The sequence below is a fragment of the Ochotona curzoniae genome, unplaced genomic scaffold (genome assembly GCF_017591425.1).
Source record: "Ochotona curzoniae isolate NIBS_2020 unplaced genomic scaffold, NIBS_Ocur_1.0 contig_4612, whole genome shotgun sequence".
In the NCBI taxonomy this organism is placed as follows: Eukaryota; Metazoa; Chordata; class Mammalia; order Lagomorpha; family Ochotonidae; genus Ochotona; species Ochotona curzoniae.
This window is the reverse complement of record NW_024466343.1, coordinates 15,278,267-15,297,734: the sequence shown is the minus strand read 5'-3', so window position 1 is coordinate 15,297,734 and position 19,468 is coordinate 15,278,267. Positions and strand designations below refer to the sequence as shown.

At 36.9% G+C, this 19,468-nt stretch overlaps 1 protein-coding gene across 1 annotated transcript in view; it reads left to right on the top strand.

Annotated features, from left to right (window-relative positions):
• The first annotated feature begins 3,031 nt into the window (after positions 1 to 3,031).
• COL24A1 (collagen type XXIV alpha 1 chain) overlaps positions 3,032 to 19,468 on the top strand; it is a 298,672-nt gene continuing 282,235 nt past the window's right edge. The window contains exons 1-4 of the mRNA XM_040987252.1: positions 3,032 to 3,041; positions 3,740 to 5,103; positions 13,196 to 13,249; positions 16,978 to 17,031. Of these exons, the coding sequence (XP_040843186.1) occupies positions 3,032 to 3,041; positions 3,740 to 5,103; positions 13,196 to 13,249; positions 16,978 to 17,031 (1,482 nt within the window). The remainder of the gene's footprint in view (positions 3,042 to 3,739; positions 5,104 to 13,195; positions 13,250 to 16,977; positions 17,032 to 19,468) is intronic.

Below are 19,468 nucleotides of genomic sequence, written 5' to 3'. Positions count from 1 at the left end.
TGGAATTTAAAGGTAAGATTACTTTGGTACAGAATAAGCAAAGCTCAGAGGTGGGTGTTTAACGCAGCCATTAAGATGGCGTTTGATACGCCAACACTCTATATCAGGGTGCCTGGCTTTGAGTTCCAGCACTTGCAGAAACTGATTTCAGCTTCTTGCAAATGCACACCTGGTAGTGGCGCAATTCTTGCCATCCACGTGGGAGTTATGAATTGAATTCCAGGCTCCAGTCTTCAGTTTTGATACTAGGAATTAATCAGAGGATGGAAGATCTAATTCATAAATATTAATGCAGTGATTCTATGTACCTTATCAGTCAAGAATCCAGCTAGTTATTCAAAAGAACACCGTATGACTGGTAAATCATAGGAATACAAAATTATTTCACTAATGCCAAATTTATTGAATATTAAATGATCAAAATTCATTTTTAAAAAGTTATGTCATAAAAACAATAAAAAGATAACAAGGGAACATACTAATTGCATATAAAGAAGTATTGAAAGGATATAGCAAAGTTTTTTCCTTTTTTTTGGACTCCAAAGTTTTCTTTTTCTCTTTTTTTAAAAAATTTATTTTAATAATCTTAGTTGATTAGGGTACAAGGGGTTAAGGGCTACAGGGTGAAAGTGGGTAATACCATTGTTTCCACGCTAATATTATCATTTTTCCCTCTATCTGGGTTTAGGGGAGTAACAAAGGGAAAAGCCCCACCCAACCTCCCACCCATCCCCGATCCACAACAGGAGGCGCTCTCTGAGGGTCCTGCTCAAACAGTTTTGGTAGTTCATCAGTTGTGGATTGCTGCCAATCTCGCAGTTCCAATTGCGACGAAACCTATTCAGAATCCCCTGGCTGACATAGTCCCTTCATGGTTGGGGTTGTAAGATCAGCAGTTCACTTGGAGGGATCTCCAAAGAAACTTCATCTGAGATGATCCCAGACCTGATTCTTGAGTGAGTTTGCTAGTACAGACTCCAACACCGTCCGTCTCACCAATCAGCTTGTGCACATGCTGGTCGTTGCGATTGGTGGGTCAGTTCTGTTTCCAGCCCTGACTTCCTCATGAACCAACGGGTGTTGTAGTCCAGCTCGATCCTACCCACTTCATACTTAGTCCTCAAACAAACCAGTTGGAGCTGCAGCCTAGTTGGGGCGACTCCCCATAACCACCACCAGTTCTGCCTCCTACCCTGGTTCCCATGCTTGCCAATATGTACTGCAGGCTTGTCCAGTCTGTCCCACATCCCATTTAGCTCTGGTCCTTGTCAACCCAACCAACCTATTATCCAGCCCATACACCTACTGGCAGGTGCCTTTCTGTCTAGCCACCCCTGCCCCTGTCCTGGTTTCCTGCTCTCCAGTGAGAGTGATAACCCTGAGGGAGGTGCCCACTATATCCCTTCTAGGCCACACCCACTCCCAGATTATGCACTCTCCAGGTGGTTCTGGCATTTGACTTGACAGAATTAGCTCCCAGTGCCAGCCTCTGCCAGCTAATGCTGCGGCTAAGCCCAACCAACCCTCACCCACTCTAATTTTTGCTTGCACCAGTCGGAACAGTCAGCTCACTGTGGCCCTTCCCCTATCTAGCTCACATGAGGCCCACAGGTATCATAGCCCTGCCTAGTCTGAACTGCCCCCATCCCAACTCATGCTTTCCAATGGAAGTAGTTGTCCAGCAAGGGAGTCCACATTCCCCTGCCAGCTTTGCCTTCTCCCCCTGATTTTCACATGTGCTGCTTGGGTGCTGCAACCACATCTGGCACAGCTCGTCTCACCTTGGCATTCCTTATTGTTTAATGTGTTGCAACTGAACCTGGCTCGACCCACACTCTGTTCTGGTGCTTGGATTCGCCAGTGGGTGATGTGAACAGGTTTAGCCTGGTCTGCCCCCAACCCATGCCATGTGTATGCCAGTGGGATAATTTCCATTGCCTGTTCTGGGTTGTTTCCTATTGTGCTTCTTGTGCTTACCTGCAGGGACTGTGTCCTGCCAGAGAAGTTTTCAAATGACATTTCTGTTTTTTTTTTTTTTTCTTTCAGTGTGCAAAACAAGATTTATTTAAGAGAATGAAAGAGAGGTCTCCTGTCCTAGTGGTCACTCAAAGGGCAGAAAAAAAAGGGCATTCAAAAACACTTCTTGATAATATTCACTTCTTAATAATATTTCCTTTTTAGCAAGGTCAGAAATTTGAGGCAATAAATGACAAAGAGTCCTGCTAAAGACAACATTTTTTTTTTAAAGACAAGGAACAGTCCTTGCGGCATCACCTAAGTGTGAGTTTTTGTTTGAGTAGCTTATTTAGCATCGCAGTTACAGCTTTGTATAGCTTTCTGATGGCACACTCTTTAGATTGAAGCACTAAATAAATATTTCATTTTTGAAATGAAATGAGTAATCACTTTATCTTTGAGCAGAGCTGTCAAATGTGGGACAGAGTGTTTCCTTATATTTTGTTACTTTTAATGAACCCAAATTATCAAATATCTACTAATTTTCTGCAAAAAATAATTAAGACAATTTAAAACATTTCTGATTAATGTTGAAGACTTAATTTTTCTTCACTTACTGAGATACTTTGATATTTTAAATTAAGGATGATTATATATTTTATGTATAATGTCTTTTTGTAAAGAAAGATGCAGATGGAACTTTATAAGTGAAAGAATGATAAAGCTTATCCAGCAGAGTGAGCGATGGTTTATCTTAAAGAAAGGAGTCACCGTATTGTAACAGTGGTATTGAATTGAACATAACTTGAGGTTTCATCAGATTCTGGTGAGGTAAATCCATACAGAAAATTCAGAACCATTTGCATGGCAGATATTTTAGAGATTCAATAGTGAATAACACAGAATGTATCTTGCAAAAAAGTTGTATTTGGGTTAGAGAGGTAAGTAGTATACCGTTCATAATATTAAAGTGAGCAAAAAATTAAAATTATAACTAATGACATCTGTATTTTGTAAAATGCCTGTGATATGATAAACACAGAAAAGGAGTTTGTGAATCAGATAAAACATTGTTATGGATGACTGTGAGGAAACAGCAGAAAGATTAACTTGGAAAATACAGAGAAAGTATAATGATCACCAACTAAGCAGATATAAATTCTCTTGTCCAGGGATTAACAAGGGATTTTAGTGACCTGCATACTTTTCTTGTGGCATACACTTATGATACACTGGCAAGCACAGGGTTAGTTTCTGTGTGAAGTGTAGAAAAGAGCCTGAAGAAAAATAGTTTAAGGGATTATGAGAACTTAATGAAATAGCTTCCAAATAACAAATTTGTTTTTGTAAGTTGAACTCCACCTTTTCCTTAATGCAGGTATAATTAACTTCTGAGTTCTAGATTATAGAAGTAAGTGACATCTGATAATCCCAGAAAATGTGAATTAATTAGAATAACAAATAAGAAACCTAACCAAATGTGAATGTTATGGAGCTAAATTAATTCTCTAATTAAATCTTGGGTGTAGAGCTATTGATACGTAGGTGTATATGTGGTTGCACTTGGCACACATTTTATTCAAACTCTTGTGAGTAGCATCTTATTGTCCCCATCCTTATCCCCCGTTACCTGTAAACAAACTATTTATGGAGCATGTTTACGTAGCAATTACTGTTACTAGAAGGATGGTTTTCTCATACCCAAACATTTGTATGAAAACATGAATGCACAAGAGTAAGATTTTTTGTCTTTCTCTCTCTCTTTCTCTCTTTTAATTTCCAGGCATAGATATTCTTCATCAACTAGGCCTTGGAGGCCAAGATGTAACACACTCATCGCCAGTGACTGCTCTGTCATCATCATCTACACCATTACCTCAGGGGTTTCATTTCACAGAACCAGTTGTCATTCTAAAAAATGACACTTATATTGAGTTACCTCTCATGAACATTTTACCAGTCAACTTAGGACAGTCATTTACAATATTAGTTGGGTTACAGTCATATAGAGTGAACAATGCATTTCTCTTCAGCATCAGAACTAAAAACAAACTGCACTTAGGAGTCCAATTACTACCTAAAAAGTTAGCAGTTTACATTGGAGGAAAGCAGTCCGTTGTGTTCAACTCCAGTATTCATGATGGGCGATGGCATTCATTTGCCATTGCTGTTACAGACCAACTTGTTTCCATGTTTGTTGAGTGTGGAAAGAAATATTTTAGCGGTGAGATTGTTTCTGAAGTCCAGACTTTTGATCCTAACAGTGTGTTTACCTTGGGAAGTTTGAACAATCATTCAATCCGTTTTGAAGGAATAGTGTGTCAGTTGGATGTTATTCCTTCTACTGAGGCAGCCCCAGACTACTGCAGGTATGTGAAACAGCGGTGTCACCCAGAAGAAAGATTGCAACCTGAGTCAAGCCTTCACACAACTACCATTCCAACTAAGATCACGGAATGCTCTCCCATGCACAAACGATGTGGTGCAAAAGGACTCTCGGAGGATGTGCTTACTGAAGGCAAAAGCATTCTAAGTATCATAAATGACTCTACGAACGTGCATAAAATACAAGAACGACAGACACCAAGATCTCAGTTAACTGCTCTTCATTCAAGAGACGTCTCTGCTGTGGATTTCACCAGCCATGGGATTCAGGCCAAAGCAGTGATTCCTGAGAAACACATTCAAACAAATTTAAGCCTGACAGTGACTCATCCTCACCTCACTGACACAACAAACACCAACAACAAATTGACTTCTCTTACAAATGTGTTTGACAATAGCACAGCACAGAATGATAAAGGAATTGGTTTGTCACTGCTTAAGAAAATGTCATCTATTCTTCCACATATAAAGCAAGATGAAATTACTGATCACAAGAATGCTGTCACTGCCAATCTACATACTAATGAACTAATGGAAATGCAGCGTATTTTAAATACAACTTTCTATAAAGTGACAGATGAGCCAGCTGTCAATAATCACCTTGACTTAAGGAAGGAAGGTGAATTTTATCCTGATGCTACTTATCCCATCGAAAATAGTTATGAAGCTAAGCTTTATGATTATTATTATTATTATGAGGATCTTAATACAATGTTTGACGTGGAGTATCTGAGAGGGCCAAAAGGGGACACTGGACCTCCCGTAAGTTGCTTTTCATTTCTGTCTTTGTACATGTCTTAATATATTAATTTATAAAACATTTGTGCACAGCAGATCAGAGTTCTTACAAACGATGTATCCTGGCACAGTGAGTGAATTTGTGGTTTCTATAATCCATCTACCAAAATGTCACATTTTTTTTTCCTAATTGTCAGGTTGCAAAGGCAACTTAGTCATGGTAAAGTTATAGAAAAACCAAATGATTTACCTTTTCAACTGAGATATAACCAGGAATTCAACTGCTAAATATAGATCATCACTCTTTTTAAAAAAATTGATAGTTTTAGTTTGACTACAGTCATGGTGAGAGAGGGATATACAAATCATGGTAGACTAAAGGAAAATGTAAGGTGAGTTTTTGGCCAGAAGCTAAGACATCGGTTACGATGCTTACACCCCATACTGGAGTACCTGGATTTGGTATCTGACAGTTTGTTGATTCTATCTTCCAACTGTGAGGCAACAGTAATAGCTCATGTAGTTGGGTTCCAGCTATCTATATGTGAGACTTGAATTGAGTTCTTGGTTCCTGGCTTGCTCCATGGCCTATCCTTAGGCTGTAGTGTGCATGTGAGAAGTGAATCAGTGCATAAGAGCTCTCTCTTAAAAAGAAAAATAAAATCTAAAAACATGTTAAATCTACCAATTAAATATAATTCCAATGAAATTATATCAAATGGGACCCGGCGTGATGGTGCAGTGGTTAGGGTCCTCGCCTTGCACGCCCAGGATCCCATATGGGCGCCGGTTCTAATCCCAGCAGCCCTGCTTCCCTTCCAGCTCCCTGCTTGTGGCCCGTGAGGGCGGTGGAGGACAGCCCACAGCTTTGGGACCCTGCACCCGTGTGGGAGACCTGGAAGAGGCTCCTGGCTTTGGATCAGTGGTATAGCATCGGCCGTTGCGGTCACTTGGGGAGTGAATCATGGGACGGAAAATCTTCCTCTCTGTCTCTCCTCTCTGTATATCAGCCTTTCCAATAAAAATAAAATAAATCTTTAAAAAAAAGAAATTATATCAAATGGATTACGATAGGGTAGAGTATAAACTTAATTTTATGTAGAGATTCTGCTATAGTGAATCATTGACTTAGAAAAATCAAAACCTTGACATTATCGTTCTAAAATGACTTTCATTTACGTGAAGCGTAATATATTTCATTATCTACAAATATGGCTATTTGTATTTATGGGTTAAGAAAAGTTTTACTTGCTTTATGTGAAAATAACTTGTCGGTCCATACAGTGGAATAACAGGTGACAGAGAGAGAGATAGAGCAAGAGACAGTGAGAGAGAGGGAGAGAGAGAGAGAGGGAGAAAGAAAAAAAATGATGTCTGTCATTCACTGATTTAGTCCTCAAATTATGGCAAGGGTCAGAGTTGGGCTGGTCCAAGGCCAGGAACCAGGCGATTCTTTCAGGTCTTCCACATGGGTGCAAGGTCCCGATCTCTTGGGCCATCTTATGCTGCTTTCCCAGACACATTAGCAGGGAGCTGAATCAGTCGTAGAGCAGCCAGGACTCAAACCGGCCACCCATTATTGAATTTCAGCATCATAGGTGTTAGATTTGCCAGCTGTACCACAATTCTGACCCCCTCAATGATGCCACTTTCTTAGCTGTGTTTGTGGCTACTATTTGAAGTGACTTCATAGGTATTAAGTTAGTTTTATTAGAATAATTAGAGGTTTGGTATAAAATCTGAAGACTGCACTATTGTGGGAAAAACAAACTCTTAACTATCAAAATTAATTATAAACACTGATGATAAAATTGAATCATTGAGAGAACATATTAAATAGTTATGGAAACTATTCTTTCAAAAATAAATATTGGTTTGTTCTGTAAATCTAAAAGTAGTCTCTCAATATTAGTGAGTGAGGCAATAGCAATCCACAGATATGTACTCAGTCTTTATTATGTGCCAAAACATTTAGACTAAATTAAAAACTCTGACTCATTCTCCATGTAGGCATACATTATATAACCCCTCTGCAACCTTGTGCTGTCACATCTTCTCTTTTTCTGTTAATTTCCTGTTCTGACAACAAGGCTTTACCATTTTACTCATGCTCTTATTGATTTATTTCAATTTCTGGAATTCACTTTTTAACTCTAACTAATCTTTTATATCTAAATAACATGTTCAGAGAATTGCTTTTGAATATCACAGTATAAATTAGGTCTACTACATCCCTCCTTTCTGTTTGTCTATTTTTTGAATGAAATTTTAATAACTTGTTTTTCTGTTCATGTATGTATCTCTATCTAGACTATAAAATTCAACAGTGCTTGGTGCTTTATAATGCTTATTAACAGAATGTATGTAAGAGTGAATGAATCTAAAAAGAAGAACTTCCAAGATTAACTGACCCAAGGTTACTGTCTTTTTACATCTTCCTTTGTGTGCATGTGTATGACTCTAGCAATATACAGTAATTAAAATACAAAAGAAGTATTTATTGAGTGCTTGCTGTGTATATACTATGGACATTTTACATATATATGCTTTAATGCCATTAATAAACTTAAAAGGAAGAATTTTGAAATTGATATTTTAATTTGTTTAAAGGTTTATTTTTATTTATTTAAAGGCAGAGAGAGACAGACTGGCACAGAGAGACTAGAGACAGAGGAAGAGAGACAGGCAAAAGACAGAGACAGGAAAAGCTCTTCCATCTGCTGGTTCCCTCTCCAAATATCCTCAGCAGCTGAGGCTGGACTAGTCTTAAGCCAGAGCATCCTGGAATGTGATCTGGTACTCCAGTATGGATTTCTGGCTTCACAGGTGGTTGCTTATCTCACTGCATAGGCATTAACAAATATAAGCAACAACAATTTTTAAAGCTTGACTTGCTTGTTCATGGTCATTTGGCTAGTAAATGCTAGAGGCATGCTGTGAACCTAAATTGGGTGATTGCAAAGCCAATGCTATTTTTAAAAGTTGTGCTGCCATTTAAGAGCAATATGAAAGTTAAAGTGCCACTTTTAGTACTTATTTGCAGAAAATAATTTATTGTCCTCTAAAATTTATGCCATAAGAATTACATTGCTACTTTAGTTCCTGGAAAATGCTTAAAATAATCTATTATGAAGGATTTGGATATGCAAAATTGTGAAGATGGTTGTAATTTTATTTAGTACTTGTTAAATTACTAAATATTAAACACATATTTCAATAATTACATAAAATATAAGTTCTTGGTATAACAAAATGTCATCAACTTAGAAGCTTATAGGAAACAGAATTTATTCTCACAGTTCAGGAGGCTGAGACGTTCCGTGTGAAGGTGCCAGCAGGCTTGGTGTCCAGATGGGACCTGCTTTCTCGTTTGTAGGTGTTGTTTGTATCTTCACAAGTAGAAGAGACAAGTAAACTCTTTAGACCTCATTTGTAAAGGCACTAACCCCATTCATGAGGGTTCCGCCTTCATGATTTAATTTCCTCTCTAAGGCCTCTCCTTCTAATGCCATAATTTTTCAGTGCGTGTTTTGAAATAGGAATTTTGGGACAGAGCAACTCTTTGGGTTGTCGCAAAGCATAATATCAACTATTTATGGGGTGTGAATGGAATAGCATTTTCTTTTGTAACAGAGTAGTATAACAGGGCAGTAAGCTAGAGTAGACATTTGACAAAAACTATCCATTCACCTTCATTTTTAGTTCTAGTTTTTCCTACCTATTCTTATTTTCGGGTACCTCCAAAAGCTGTTAGCTTTTTATTATAACTACAGAACCAGATATAATTTGAAAGTTGTTAATTTCTTCAACAGTCCTGGCAAATGAAAACCAAGGTCTTTTAAAAAAAAACTTTGAAAAAAAAAGGCCTTCAGTTTTGTGATATTTTTGTTATTATAGGGTACAGTGTAATATCTTCACATGTATACACAGTATAAATTGATCATACCAGGCTATTTGACTTTCCATTTCTTTACTTTTTTTTGTATTTTGAGTCTACCAGTGCCTCTTGTGCAGTTCTGTATATAAGGTATAATATATTGTTGTGAACTGTATGCTGCATAGTCATTTCACTGTGTTGCTGAACTCAAGCCTGCTACCTGTCACTCAAGTGCATTTTAGTGCTCATTATCAGATCTCCAAATTTGTTCCCTCCAGCTCCCCTGGTCTCTAGTAATCATTATTTTGTGTTCCAATTGACTGTTCATATAAGTGTGGTTTTTTTCCCCTTTGGCTTCTTTCACTTTATGTAAGGTTCTCCAGTTCCAACCATTTCACTGCAAATTTCAGGATTTTATTCCTTATTGTGGTTGAATATTATTCTAATCATTAGTCAATGGAAATATTGATTCTGTATCTTGACTGTTGTGAGTAGCACTGTAAAGAAGTTTCCTCGTATTTCTGTTTAGCACTGACATAGCTCATATGTTGATCTATTTTCTACTTTTTTTAAAAAAAAGATATTTATTTGAGACAGTTGTAATTTTTAAAAATATACTTATTTATTTGAAAATCAACATTACAAGTAGAAAAGGAGAGACAGAGAGCGGGAGAGAGAGTGTTTTTCTTTTTAAAGATTTATTTATTTATTGGAAAGTCAGATATACAGAGACGAGGAGAGACAAAGAGGAAGATCTTACATCCAATGATTCACTCCCTAAGTGAGCGCAATGTCAGATGCTATGCCGATCCAAAGCCAGGATCCAGGAACTTCTTCTGGGACTCCCACGCAGGTGCAGGGTCCCAAGGCTTTGGGCCATCCTCGACTGCTTTCCCAGGCCACAAGCAGGGAGCTGGATGGGAAGTGGAGCTGCCGGGATTAGAACCAGCGCCCATATGGGATCCTGGCGTGTTCAAGGCAAGGACTTTAGCCACTAGGCCATGCCACCGGGCCCAAGAGAATGTTTTTCAATCTTCTGGTTCCTTCCCTAAATGAGTGCAATAGCCAAGGCTAAGCCAGAACAAACCCAGGAGTCTGGAATTCCATCTGGGTCTCCTGCGAGGATGACATGGGCCATGTTCAGCTGCTCTTCCAGAGTGGATAGGAGGTAGAAGAGGTGCAAAGAACGATGCTCCTAAATTGAGAGATGCCCCTAAGTTGAGACTGAACCTGCCATGCAACATTATCAGCCTCTATTTGTTACTTTTTAAAAGAAATTCCAACCTGTCCTCTATGATAACTATTAATTTGCATTTCCATCAGTGTAAAGGGCTCTCTTTTCTTCATGTCCTTGCTGACATTTTTTAGTCTTTCTTTATAACAGCTGTTTTTGTTGTAATTGTTTTAAATATAATGGGCATTCTGATTGGACTGTCTCTGGAGGATATCCTGCCAGCTGGCTCCAAGACCACCGAGGGGAGATGCTGCTCTTTTGCCACAAGAACCACCAGGGGACAGACTGGTGGGCATGTCCATTCGTTGTAGAGCAAGTACAACTTTAATAGACTAGGAAAGAGGAAGACAGCAGGGTGTTCCCCCACAGTGCTCCCACCCTCAATGACATTGTAATTGGCTAAAAGGCACATGCATACCTTTAGAACCTCCAGTCATGTCACAAGTCACATCTACATACATGGCTAGAAGCCGTGCCTCAGGTCATGGGCATGTAGACTGTGGGTCATGCCTACCAAGTAGCAAGCAGAGATCCAGGGGCGATTTCCCACAGGGCTGATAATGATATCTCATGATGTTAATTTATATTTCTATGATGGTTCGTGATACTGAACATTTTTTCATGTATTTTCAACCAATTTGTAGTCTTTTTAAAAAAGATTTATTTTATTTTTATTTTTATTGGAAAGTTAGATATACAGAGAGGAGGAGAGACAGGGAGAAAGATCTCCAGTTTGTAGTCTTTGGAGCACTGCCTATTCAAATCCTTTGCTCATTTCTGAACCATATTCATATTTGTACTGTTAAAGGTTTTTGAGCTCTTAATACATTCTGGATATAAATTATCTATCATAAAAATGGCTTGCAAACATTTCCCCTCATTTTGTCATTTATCCTTTCATTCTGTTGTTTTCTTTACTGTGCATATTTCTTAGTTTGATGTCATCCCACTTGTCTATGCTTTCATCACTTATGCTTTTGATTTCTTATCTAGAAAGTTGTGGCTTTTGCCAATGTCTTGAATTAAGAGTTTTGGATCTTAATTAGATCTTTAATCAAAGTCTGGCGGCAGTTAGGGATACAATAATGGCAGTAAAAATATTTAAGCATAAGCAGAAGGATGCCTTAGTTTGGAGTTGAATAAAAACATAGTCATCCATACATATCTGTGGGAGACTGATTTCAGGATTCTCCCAGACACAAAAATCTGCAAGGCTGAACTCTCTTGTTGAAAGAGTGGATCTGTAAAGAGTGTACATAATCCTTTTCTAGACTTTAAATTAGCTCTAGATTCCCTAATAAATAAAAATGCTTTCTAAGTAGATGTTGTTTGGCAAATAACAATAAGAAAACTTCTATCCCTTTTCAGTACGGAAGCCATTGTGTTCCCTGAGTACTTTCAGTTCATGTAATCAGCTGAATCTGCAATGTGGAGCTGCAGGTACAGAGGGCAACTGGAGCACTGCTCTCTCAAAACATAGAAACATGTGGCAAATTGCATGCTACAGAAATAGGAGGAGGAAATACAAGTAATGTATGAAAAAGGACAATGTGAAAAATATAATATCTGAGAACTGCAAAGTTTCTATGATCAATACAATCTTTTCAGTAGCTTATATTAAGATGAGAAAAATGCTGATATTTTTCATCCAGCTGCCTCATTTCACGTGTGTGTGTGTGTGTACGTGTGTGTGCGTGTGTGTTTGTGTGTTTAGTTGGAGTGATACTTTCTCACTAGTCCAATTCCCCTTTTCTCTCTTGACACTCAATGTAACATTTAGATGTTCCTGGCCATACTACAGAGTAAACTACTTGAAACTATGTCTGTAGATTGGGAAAAAAAAGATCCCATTGGCAATTGAGCAATAATCACCCTTTATGGTTTAAAAGTGAAGCACATTCAATGGTGTTACTGTGTTAATGAAGAGAACAGTATTTATTTTTTAAGCTATTAGCCCCTAGGGCCAGCATGGTGGATTAGCAAGTTAATCCTCTGCTTGGCAGCACCAATATACTATGTGGATACCATTTTGAGTCCAAGCTGCTCTACTTCCATTTCAGCTCCTTGCTGATGGCCTGCGAAAGTAGGAGAGTTGGCCCAATGTCATGGGCACCTGCATGCGTATGGAAGACATGAAAGAAGCTCCTAGCTTTGGGTCAGCTCAGCTTTGATCATTGTACACATTTGTTGAGTGATCCAGCAGATCCTGTGTCTCCCTGTCTCTGTCTCTCTAATTCTTTCAGGTTAAAAAAATAAATAAACAGTTAAACTTTCACCTGAAAATTTTAAGTAAAAATCATAAAGCTTTTACTTACTCTTCCACAGTCCATTGCAAAACATTATATGAGGAAGAAAAGATAGTTTCTTATTTTCTGTGTTTAAAAAGTAATATTTAAACAGCTCAGAACACTGCGGCAATTGATAAGTGTAGCTTTCATAGCTTTTTAATACATTATTTAACTGTATGTGATCTGAAGTGCTACATTTGGGCATAAAATAGATCAATTACAGGATTTACATAAATGGCCTCATTCTGCTTAACATATTATACAGTTCCTTGGTATAACTCTTTTAGAAGAACACAGTATTCAATTTTCAAATCAAATCCTCTTGAAAATGTGCCTTTCTGAAAAACAAACAAATAAAAAGCAAAAAACATGTTGTTGTTGATCTTCAAACCCTGAATTGAATTCCTCCTTTTGTAGTAAAAGAAAATTTAGGTAAAAATCACCCACAAAACTACTGGTGTTACAGTCCATGTAATAACAGATACAGTGTTTATAAGTCTTGGGTTTCTTGCTGCTGTTTCTGACCAAATTAAAGAGGACACTTGAGTTTTAACTCACCCCTACTGATTATGGTGAGAGCATTTCTGTTACTTTACAGTCATCAGCAGCTGGGAACTGGGTCCAGAAAAAGTTATTCTGTGGTGGTAATCTTGTTATGGCTTGTGAGAAACAGTATGTCTACTCTCAATCCTAATACACTGTGATCTGTTTTCCAAGGGTCCACCTGGTCCAGCAGGTATGCCTGGCCCATCAGGAAAGAGAGGTCCAAGGGTGAGTAGATCATTTTCTGCTGGTAAAATTAGTCATTTTTGCAGAATACTTTTTTTTTAACGTTGTAAAGTCTGTTCTTCCTTTACAAAGCTGTCTAGCTCTTCAGATTTTTCTCTACCTTTGCCAATTCATGAGATGTTAAAAGATACAATAGCCTTGTTTATGTAAGGATGAATACCCTCCAAAGCATCTCTAGGAACATGTTCAGGAAAGATCATCTAATTTGTACATTAGTGACTGCTCTAGTGCTACTTGTAACATTATTCTTAGTTATCAAGAGTTCTCAGCAGTCCAAAGGTGAGGTTCATTTGGGAAATGGAGAGGACTGGACTGGATTAAAATAGTAAATTCCTGGATTATGTAGTGGAAAATATTGGAGCTATTGTTTAGAAAAAAATTACCCTGAGGGAAAAAGCTACTGTCAGCATAAGCAGTTGTTTCTCACATTGCACAAGTCCAACAAAAGTGTTACTGCTATGCTAGAATTACTTTCAAATTTTAAAAAAATGTGGATTTTCACTATATGTTTCTTTAGCGAACTAGAAAAATGATATATAGAGAAGTGAAAATACTTTCATACACTCTTTTGTCTTGATTTTTATTTATAATACAAATCATGCAACGCAAAATTATACTAAAAATACTAGTTTGTTATCCATATTCATATCCAAATTTCACCCATTTGAAACCTATGATGAATTCCATACAGCTCCAGCTATGATTTAGTATGCTTTTTTTTTAAAAAAAGAGTATTTATTTGCTTTTATTGAAAAGGCATATATTCAGAGAGGAGGGTCTTCCATCCACTGATTCACATCCCAAGTAGCTGCAGCAGCCAAGGCTGAACCGATCCAAAGCCAGGAATCAGGAACCTCCTGGTCTCGCATGCAGTGCAGGGCCCCAAGGCTTTGGGCTGTCTTTGACTGCTTCCCCTGGCCACAAACAAGGAGCTAGATAGGAAGTGGGGCCACTGAGACATGAATCAGCACCTCAGCATGATCCTGGCGAGTGCAAGGTGTGATCCTGGCAAGTGCAAGGCGAGGACTTTTGCCACTAGGCTACTTAGCTGGGCCCCATTTAGTACACTTTCATCAACTGTCACACTCCTCTCATTAACCCCTTCAAACCTTGCCCATTCTTATCTAGTACCCAGACCATTCATATCCTACTTCCTCATTGTTGGATCTGGGTTGCTACTTTCCTGAGGGAGTAAACCATATTTGCCCTAATTCTATTCCGTTCCCCGGCTAACAATTTTATCCCAACACTATTCCTTCAGATTCCAAATCTTGGTTTATTCTCATAATGTAGTAGCTCCATTCCATTATCCCCTTGCACCCCTTCTCCCCCTACTTCTTTTCATTTGTCCAAAATTCCTTTCCTTAAGGAAGGAGTAGTATTCTTCTCAAGAAGAATTATTTCATTTGTTTTCCCAATTTTGTCCCTCTCAACCAAATATCTAATTTGGAAGTTGCAACTTAGTATTATTTTTCTTTATATATTTCATTCCTCTTGGCAACATGAGGTTAGCCTTCTGAAAAACTGTAAATGTTCATTGATATTAGTTCTCCCCTAGGGATGGTGTCCTGGCTTACTGTTACACTGCCAAGCTTTATGAAATAATATTTTACATGCAATGCCCTTAATTTTATATCATCAAATCATTCACTAATTTCCATGATTTTATATATCCACTTTATTAACATTTATTTTTTTGCATGTTACCAAAGACAAGCCATGAAATTTTTTTCCTTTGTCTTCATTGCTGTACAAATCTTTAATATGTTCATTGTTGTTTTTATGTGTTTTTGATTTACTCTGCTCGTTTAACCCTTGATTGGAGAAATAAATGATTATTAACTATGTGTTATGTGTTAAAATGGATGTTTAAGTAAAGAACACAGAGATGGGACCTGGTGCAGTGGCCTAGTAGCTAAAGTCCTCACCTTGGGCATGCCAGGATCCCATAATGGCACTGGTTCTAATCTCTGCAGCCCTGCTTCCCATCCATCTCTCTGCTTGTGGCCTGGGAAAGCAGTTGAGGATGGCCCAATGCCTTAGGACCCTGCACCTGTGTGGGAGACCTGGAGGAAGTTCCTGCCTCCTGGCTTCGGATCGGCGCAGCACCAGCCACTACAGTCACTTTCACTTTAGGAGTGAACCATCTGACGGAAGATTTTCCTCTGTCTCTCCTCCTCTCTATAACTGACTTTGCAATAAAAATAAAATAATTTTTTTTAAAAAAGAACTCAGAGATGTGGGACAAAACACAGAGATGTCCAGGGGTATTTTCGTCAAAAATTATATGGAAACATGAGGTTAAAAATCTTATTTTGTTGCAAAAATAAAATTCATGCTTAGGTTTTATTTTAAAACATAAAGTTCCCATTAGTTCCCATGGGTTTCAGAATTTTTTTTTTTTTGGCAACAAAATAAAGTTATCTCTCAATTTCATTTTCTGTTAACTTTGAGTATCCTTGTTTAGTGGCCTGATACTTAGAAGATTCAGTTTCTGTCCTTACTGATTGTGTGAACTTAGGATTCTTGTTTATATGCAGGACTGAAAATAACCATCCTGCAGAATTGTTACAAGTATTAATGTGAAATATAAAAAAACATTACTTTATGTTATGTAGTAGGTTCTTTCAAAGCACATCTTTAAAATTCAGATCATATACTTTATCAGTTATGTGAAATCAAGTCAACAAATACTGAGCGACTAATATATGCTAAGCACCACATTAGCAACACCAAAAGCTTCTTTTTCAAATAATTTATCATCTTATTTTAAATAGCATATACCATAATACAGCTAAAGTAACAATGTAGCAATGAAATCTTTAAGCAACAGGTTAGAGTAGTATAAAAATATTCCAGTACAATGCATAATAATTGACAAATAAATTTCACGTGGAGCAATTTCTATAGAAGGAGAAATCAGTTTGTTCTGGTATGGCAAGATTTCAAAATAAATTGGGGACCCAACGTGATAACCTAGTGGCTAAAGTTCTTGCCTTGCAGACACCCGAGATCCCATATGGGTGCCAGTTCTCATCCAGCTTCCTGTTGTGGTCTGGAAGAGCAGTCTAGGATGGCCAAAGCCTTGGGATCCTGCACCTGCGTAGGAGACCCATAGAGGCTCCTGGCTCCTTGCTTTGGATTGGCTCAGCTTCGGCCTTTGGAGCCACTTGGGGAGTGAGTCATTGCACTCAAGATCTTCCTGTGTCTCTCCTCCTCTCTGTTTATGTGACTTTCCAATAAAAAATAATAAATCTTTTAAAAAACAAAATTAAATGTTGATGTCAGTTAAGATTTGAGAATGATTTAGTTTAGTGTAGGAAGCAAAGTAAATGAAATTTTAAGTACACAGAGAGATAATGCATGTTGAGAGGAGATTGACTGCATGTGTTACTTTGAGAATTTTAGTGTATGCAGATTTTGTATGTTGCATTAGAGATACACTGCAGCTACAAACAGGAGTGATGAATAAGGAACGTGAAAACCTTGAGGCAATGTTTGGAAGCAAAAGATGGAAACTGGTTTTGTTCTATTGTCAGTGTAGCTGTTCTTTCCACAGCTAAAATGTCCAAGATCTTAGAAAAAATAAGTAACTTTGAAAACAGCATTTGTTTTAATGAGATTATATAATATTTATTTGAATATTAAAATCAACACTTACTTGTATTTGTTTCTGTTCTAAGAATAATTTGACTTTTTACTATTTGTAGGGCATACCAGGACCACATGGAAATCCTGGGTTACCTGGATTACCAGGTCCAAAGGTGAGTGAATATTAATGATTGCTACATGCTTTTACTTACATTTTAAAGGCAGATTCTTAACTTCTAAGGCTAATGTGAGGACATCAAAGATATGCATTATCTCCGTTTCACGATTTGTCAACAGTATTGGCTTAGCTTGACAGAAGACTAGGTTCCTCTGAAAGCCTACAACACTTGGATTTTTACATTTAGTGATAAAATCAAATTCAGCGTGCCTTGGTATGCCAAGTTATTTGGAATGTGTTGGCCCTTGAACATCAGCCTGTAAATTACAGTTAACTAACGGTTTAATAACTGTGCACCAGACAGACTGCTTTTTAAGTGCACATATTTCTGAGGGTAGCAGATGTATGAAAGGTGTTTAAAATTACACCTGTCCCAAATGTATCAAATAAAGCTGATAGTGATTGAGTACGTGAAACCAATTTCCCTACATATTTCTTGTCAGGTTTAACAGAACACTCAGGTTTTACATTTTATAATCCTTTTAGCATGTTTACTAGAGAAAAATTAAAATGCAGATTTATTACTGTTAGTAATTTTTGATATTTAATCAGAATTTATTTTTGTTCATGGAAATAAAGATTTGCTTGAAATTAAAGGATATTAAGATATAAAGACAATTCTTTCTGTTTTGCTTTTCTCTATTGTTTGACAGGAATGACATGACTAGAATTATTAATCCTAAGAAATTATGTATTTTCAGAGAATTACCTTGTCAGTTAATTAGGAAATCATTTGTCCATGTCAAAATGTTCAAGGTGGTTACTTGAAATTATGAAAAAGTAAATTAAGACAATTGCAAGTTTGGGTGTCCAGCAAATTTAACTGAAATAGGAAATGTAATCCATTATTTAACCTTTAACAAGCATATTTGAGTTGTTTTGATTTGCAAAAATTATTAGAGACAAAAGTACTTTATACAAGTTAACTGATATGGATGGAGCACATTAAAAATTCATAAAATGCTTAAACATCATTGGCAGTAATACTATTTCTGTTTTTCAGAGGAACTATTTATGAGGAGACTATTACGAATAGAAATGCAATTGTTACTAAAGATGTATTAATACAAATAAACATGATCTTGTAGTCTATATTAAAATATCTTAAGATAGTACAGAAATATATTTTATTTATTAGCAAATTAAAAATATGTATGAATTAAGTACATTGCTCAAACAGTTTAGATGATTAATTTTGTTGTTACACGTTTAGAATCAAATTAGTATTATAAAGGACAGAAAGGTTAAAGTGATGCTTGCAGCTCCATTTGTAGCCAAAATGAGCCTTATTAATGTGTTTGTCCTCCCCAATAGACTGGATGCTTAGTAAATTGAGTGAAGGACCGTGATCTTAATCCAGCTTCATGTTTGTTCCCAGCCCAGTGTCAGCTTGTGCTTGGCACTCAATAAACAACAAATGGAACCAATAAGAGGACCAATCTAATAGTAGTCTTGAAGAATTAGCTTCATAAGCGAAATAGAGCTAACTGTACTTATTAAGTATCAGATATTTGCCAACTTCACATATGCCATATCATTTAGTCTCGTCTCAATCAACAGTACTATGGGAGTAGATTTTATTATCTAAGGCCTTGTGTAGAAATCACTCAAAGAAGGACTTAGCTATAGTAAAAGTTGCATTAAGCAGTATCATTAGATTCAAATTAGATATGTTAGTCTTTTTTTTTTTTTTTACACTAGATTGTCTCTCCTAATGGTGAGGAATTCTGCTATAAAAAGACTTTTTCATTTTGTAATTGTAACAGACTAATGCTATTCCAAAATTCCAGCTTGTCTTGTGTTGTTTACACACCGTAAAGAGTGACACTTATCTCTGTTTTACGAAAAAAATTAGGTGCCACATGAAAATTCATGGGATATACAATATTTTCTCTCTCTCGCTCTCTCTTATTTTTTTTTGGCTCAGCTTTAGTAAAGCTAATGATATGAAACAGAGGAGATCTGTTAGGCTCACTAACTGAAAGTGTTGACATCAGGAGACTAATGTTAGAAATAAGATTTTTCTTAAAAAATTACAAGAAAGTAAACTCTTTTTCCAATTTACAAGAGAGGATAGTGTTTTCTCTTATTACAAATGCCATATGAGCCCTTAACTTATCATATTACCTACCTACCTAATGAAGTTGTTTTTTAGAATAGTAGTCACTACATATCTGTAGGAAATATGTTTTGGGACCCCAAGTGGTTGTCATAAACCTTGGATAGTACTGAGATCTACGTAGGTTGTTTTTTCTTGTATAAGTTCTTACAATACACTTTAATTGACACATTGGATTCAGTAATAAATAAACAACAATAATATAAAATTTTAAAATATACTATAATTTTATATTTTACTATACTATATTTTATATTTTATCAATACTATAAAAAATGGTACTTAGAACTAATAAGTTTGTTATTTATGGAAC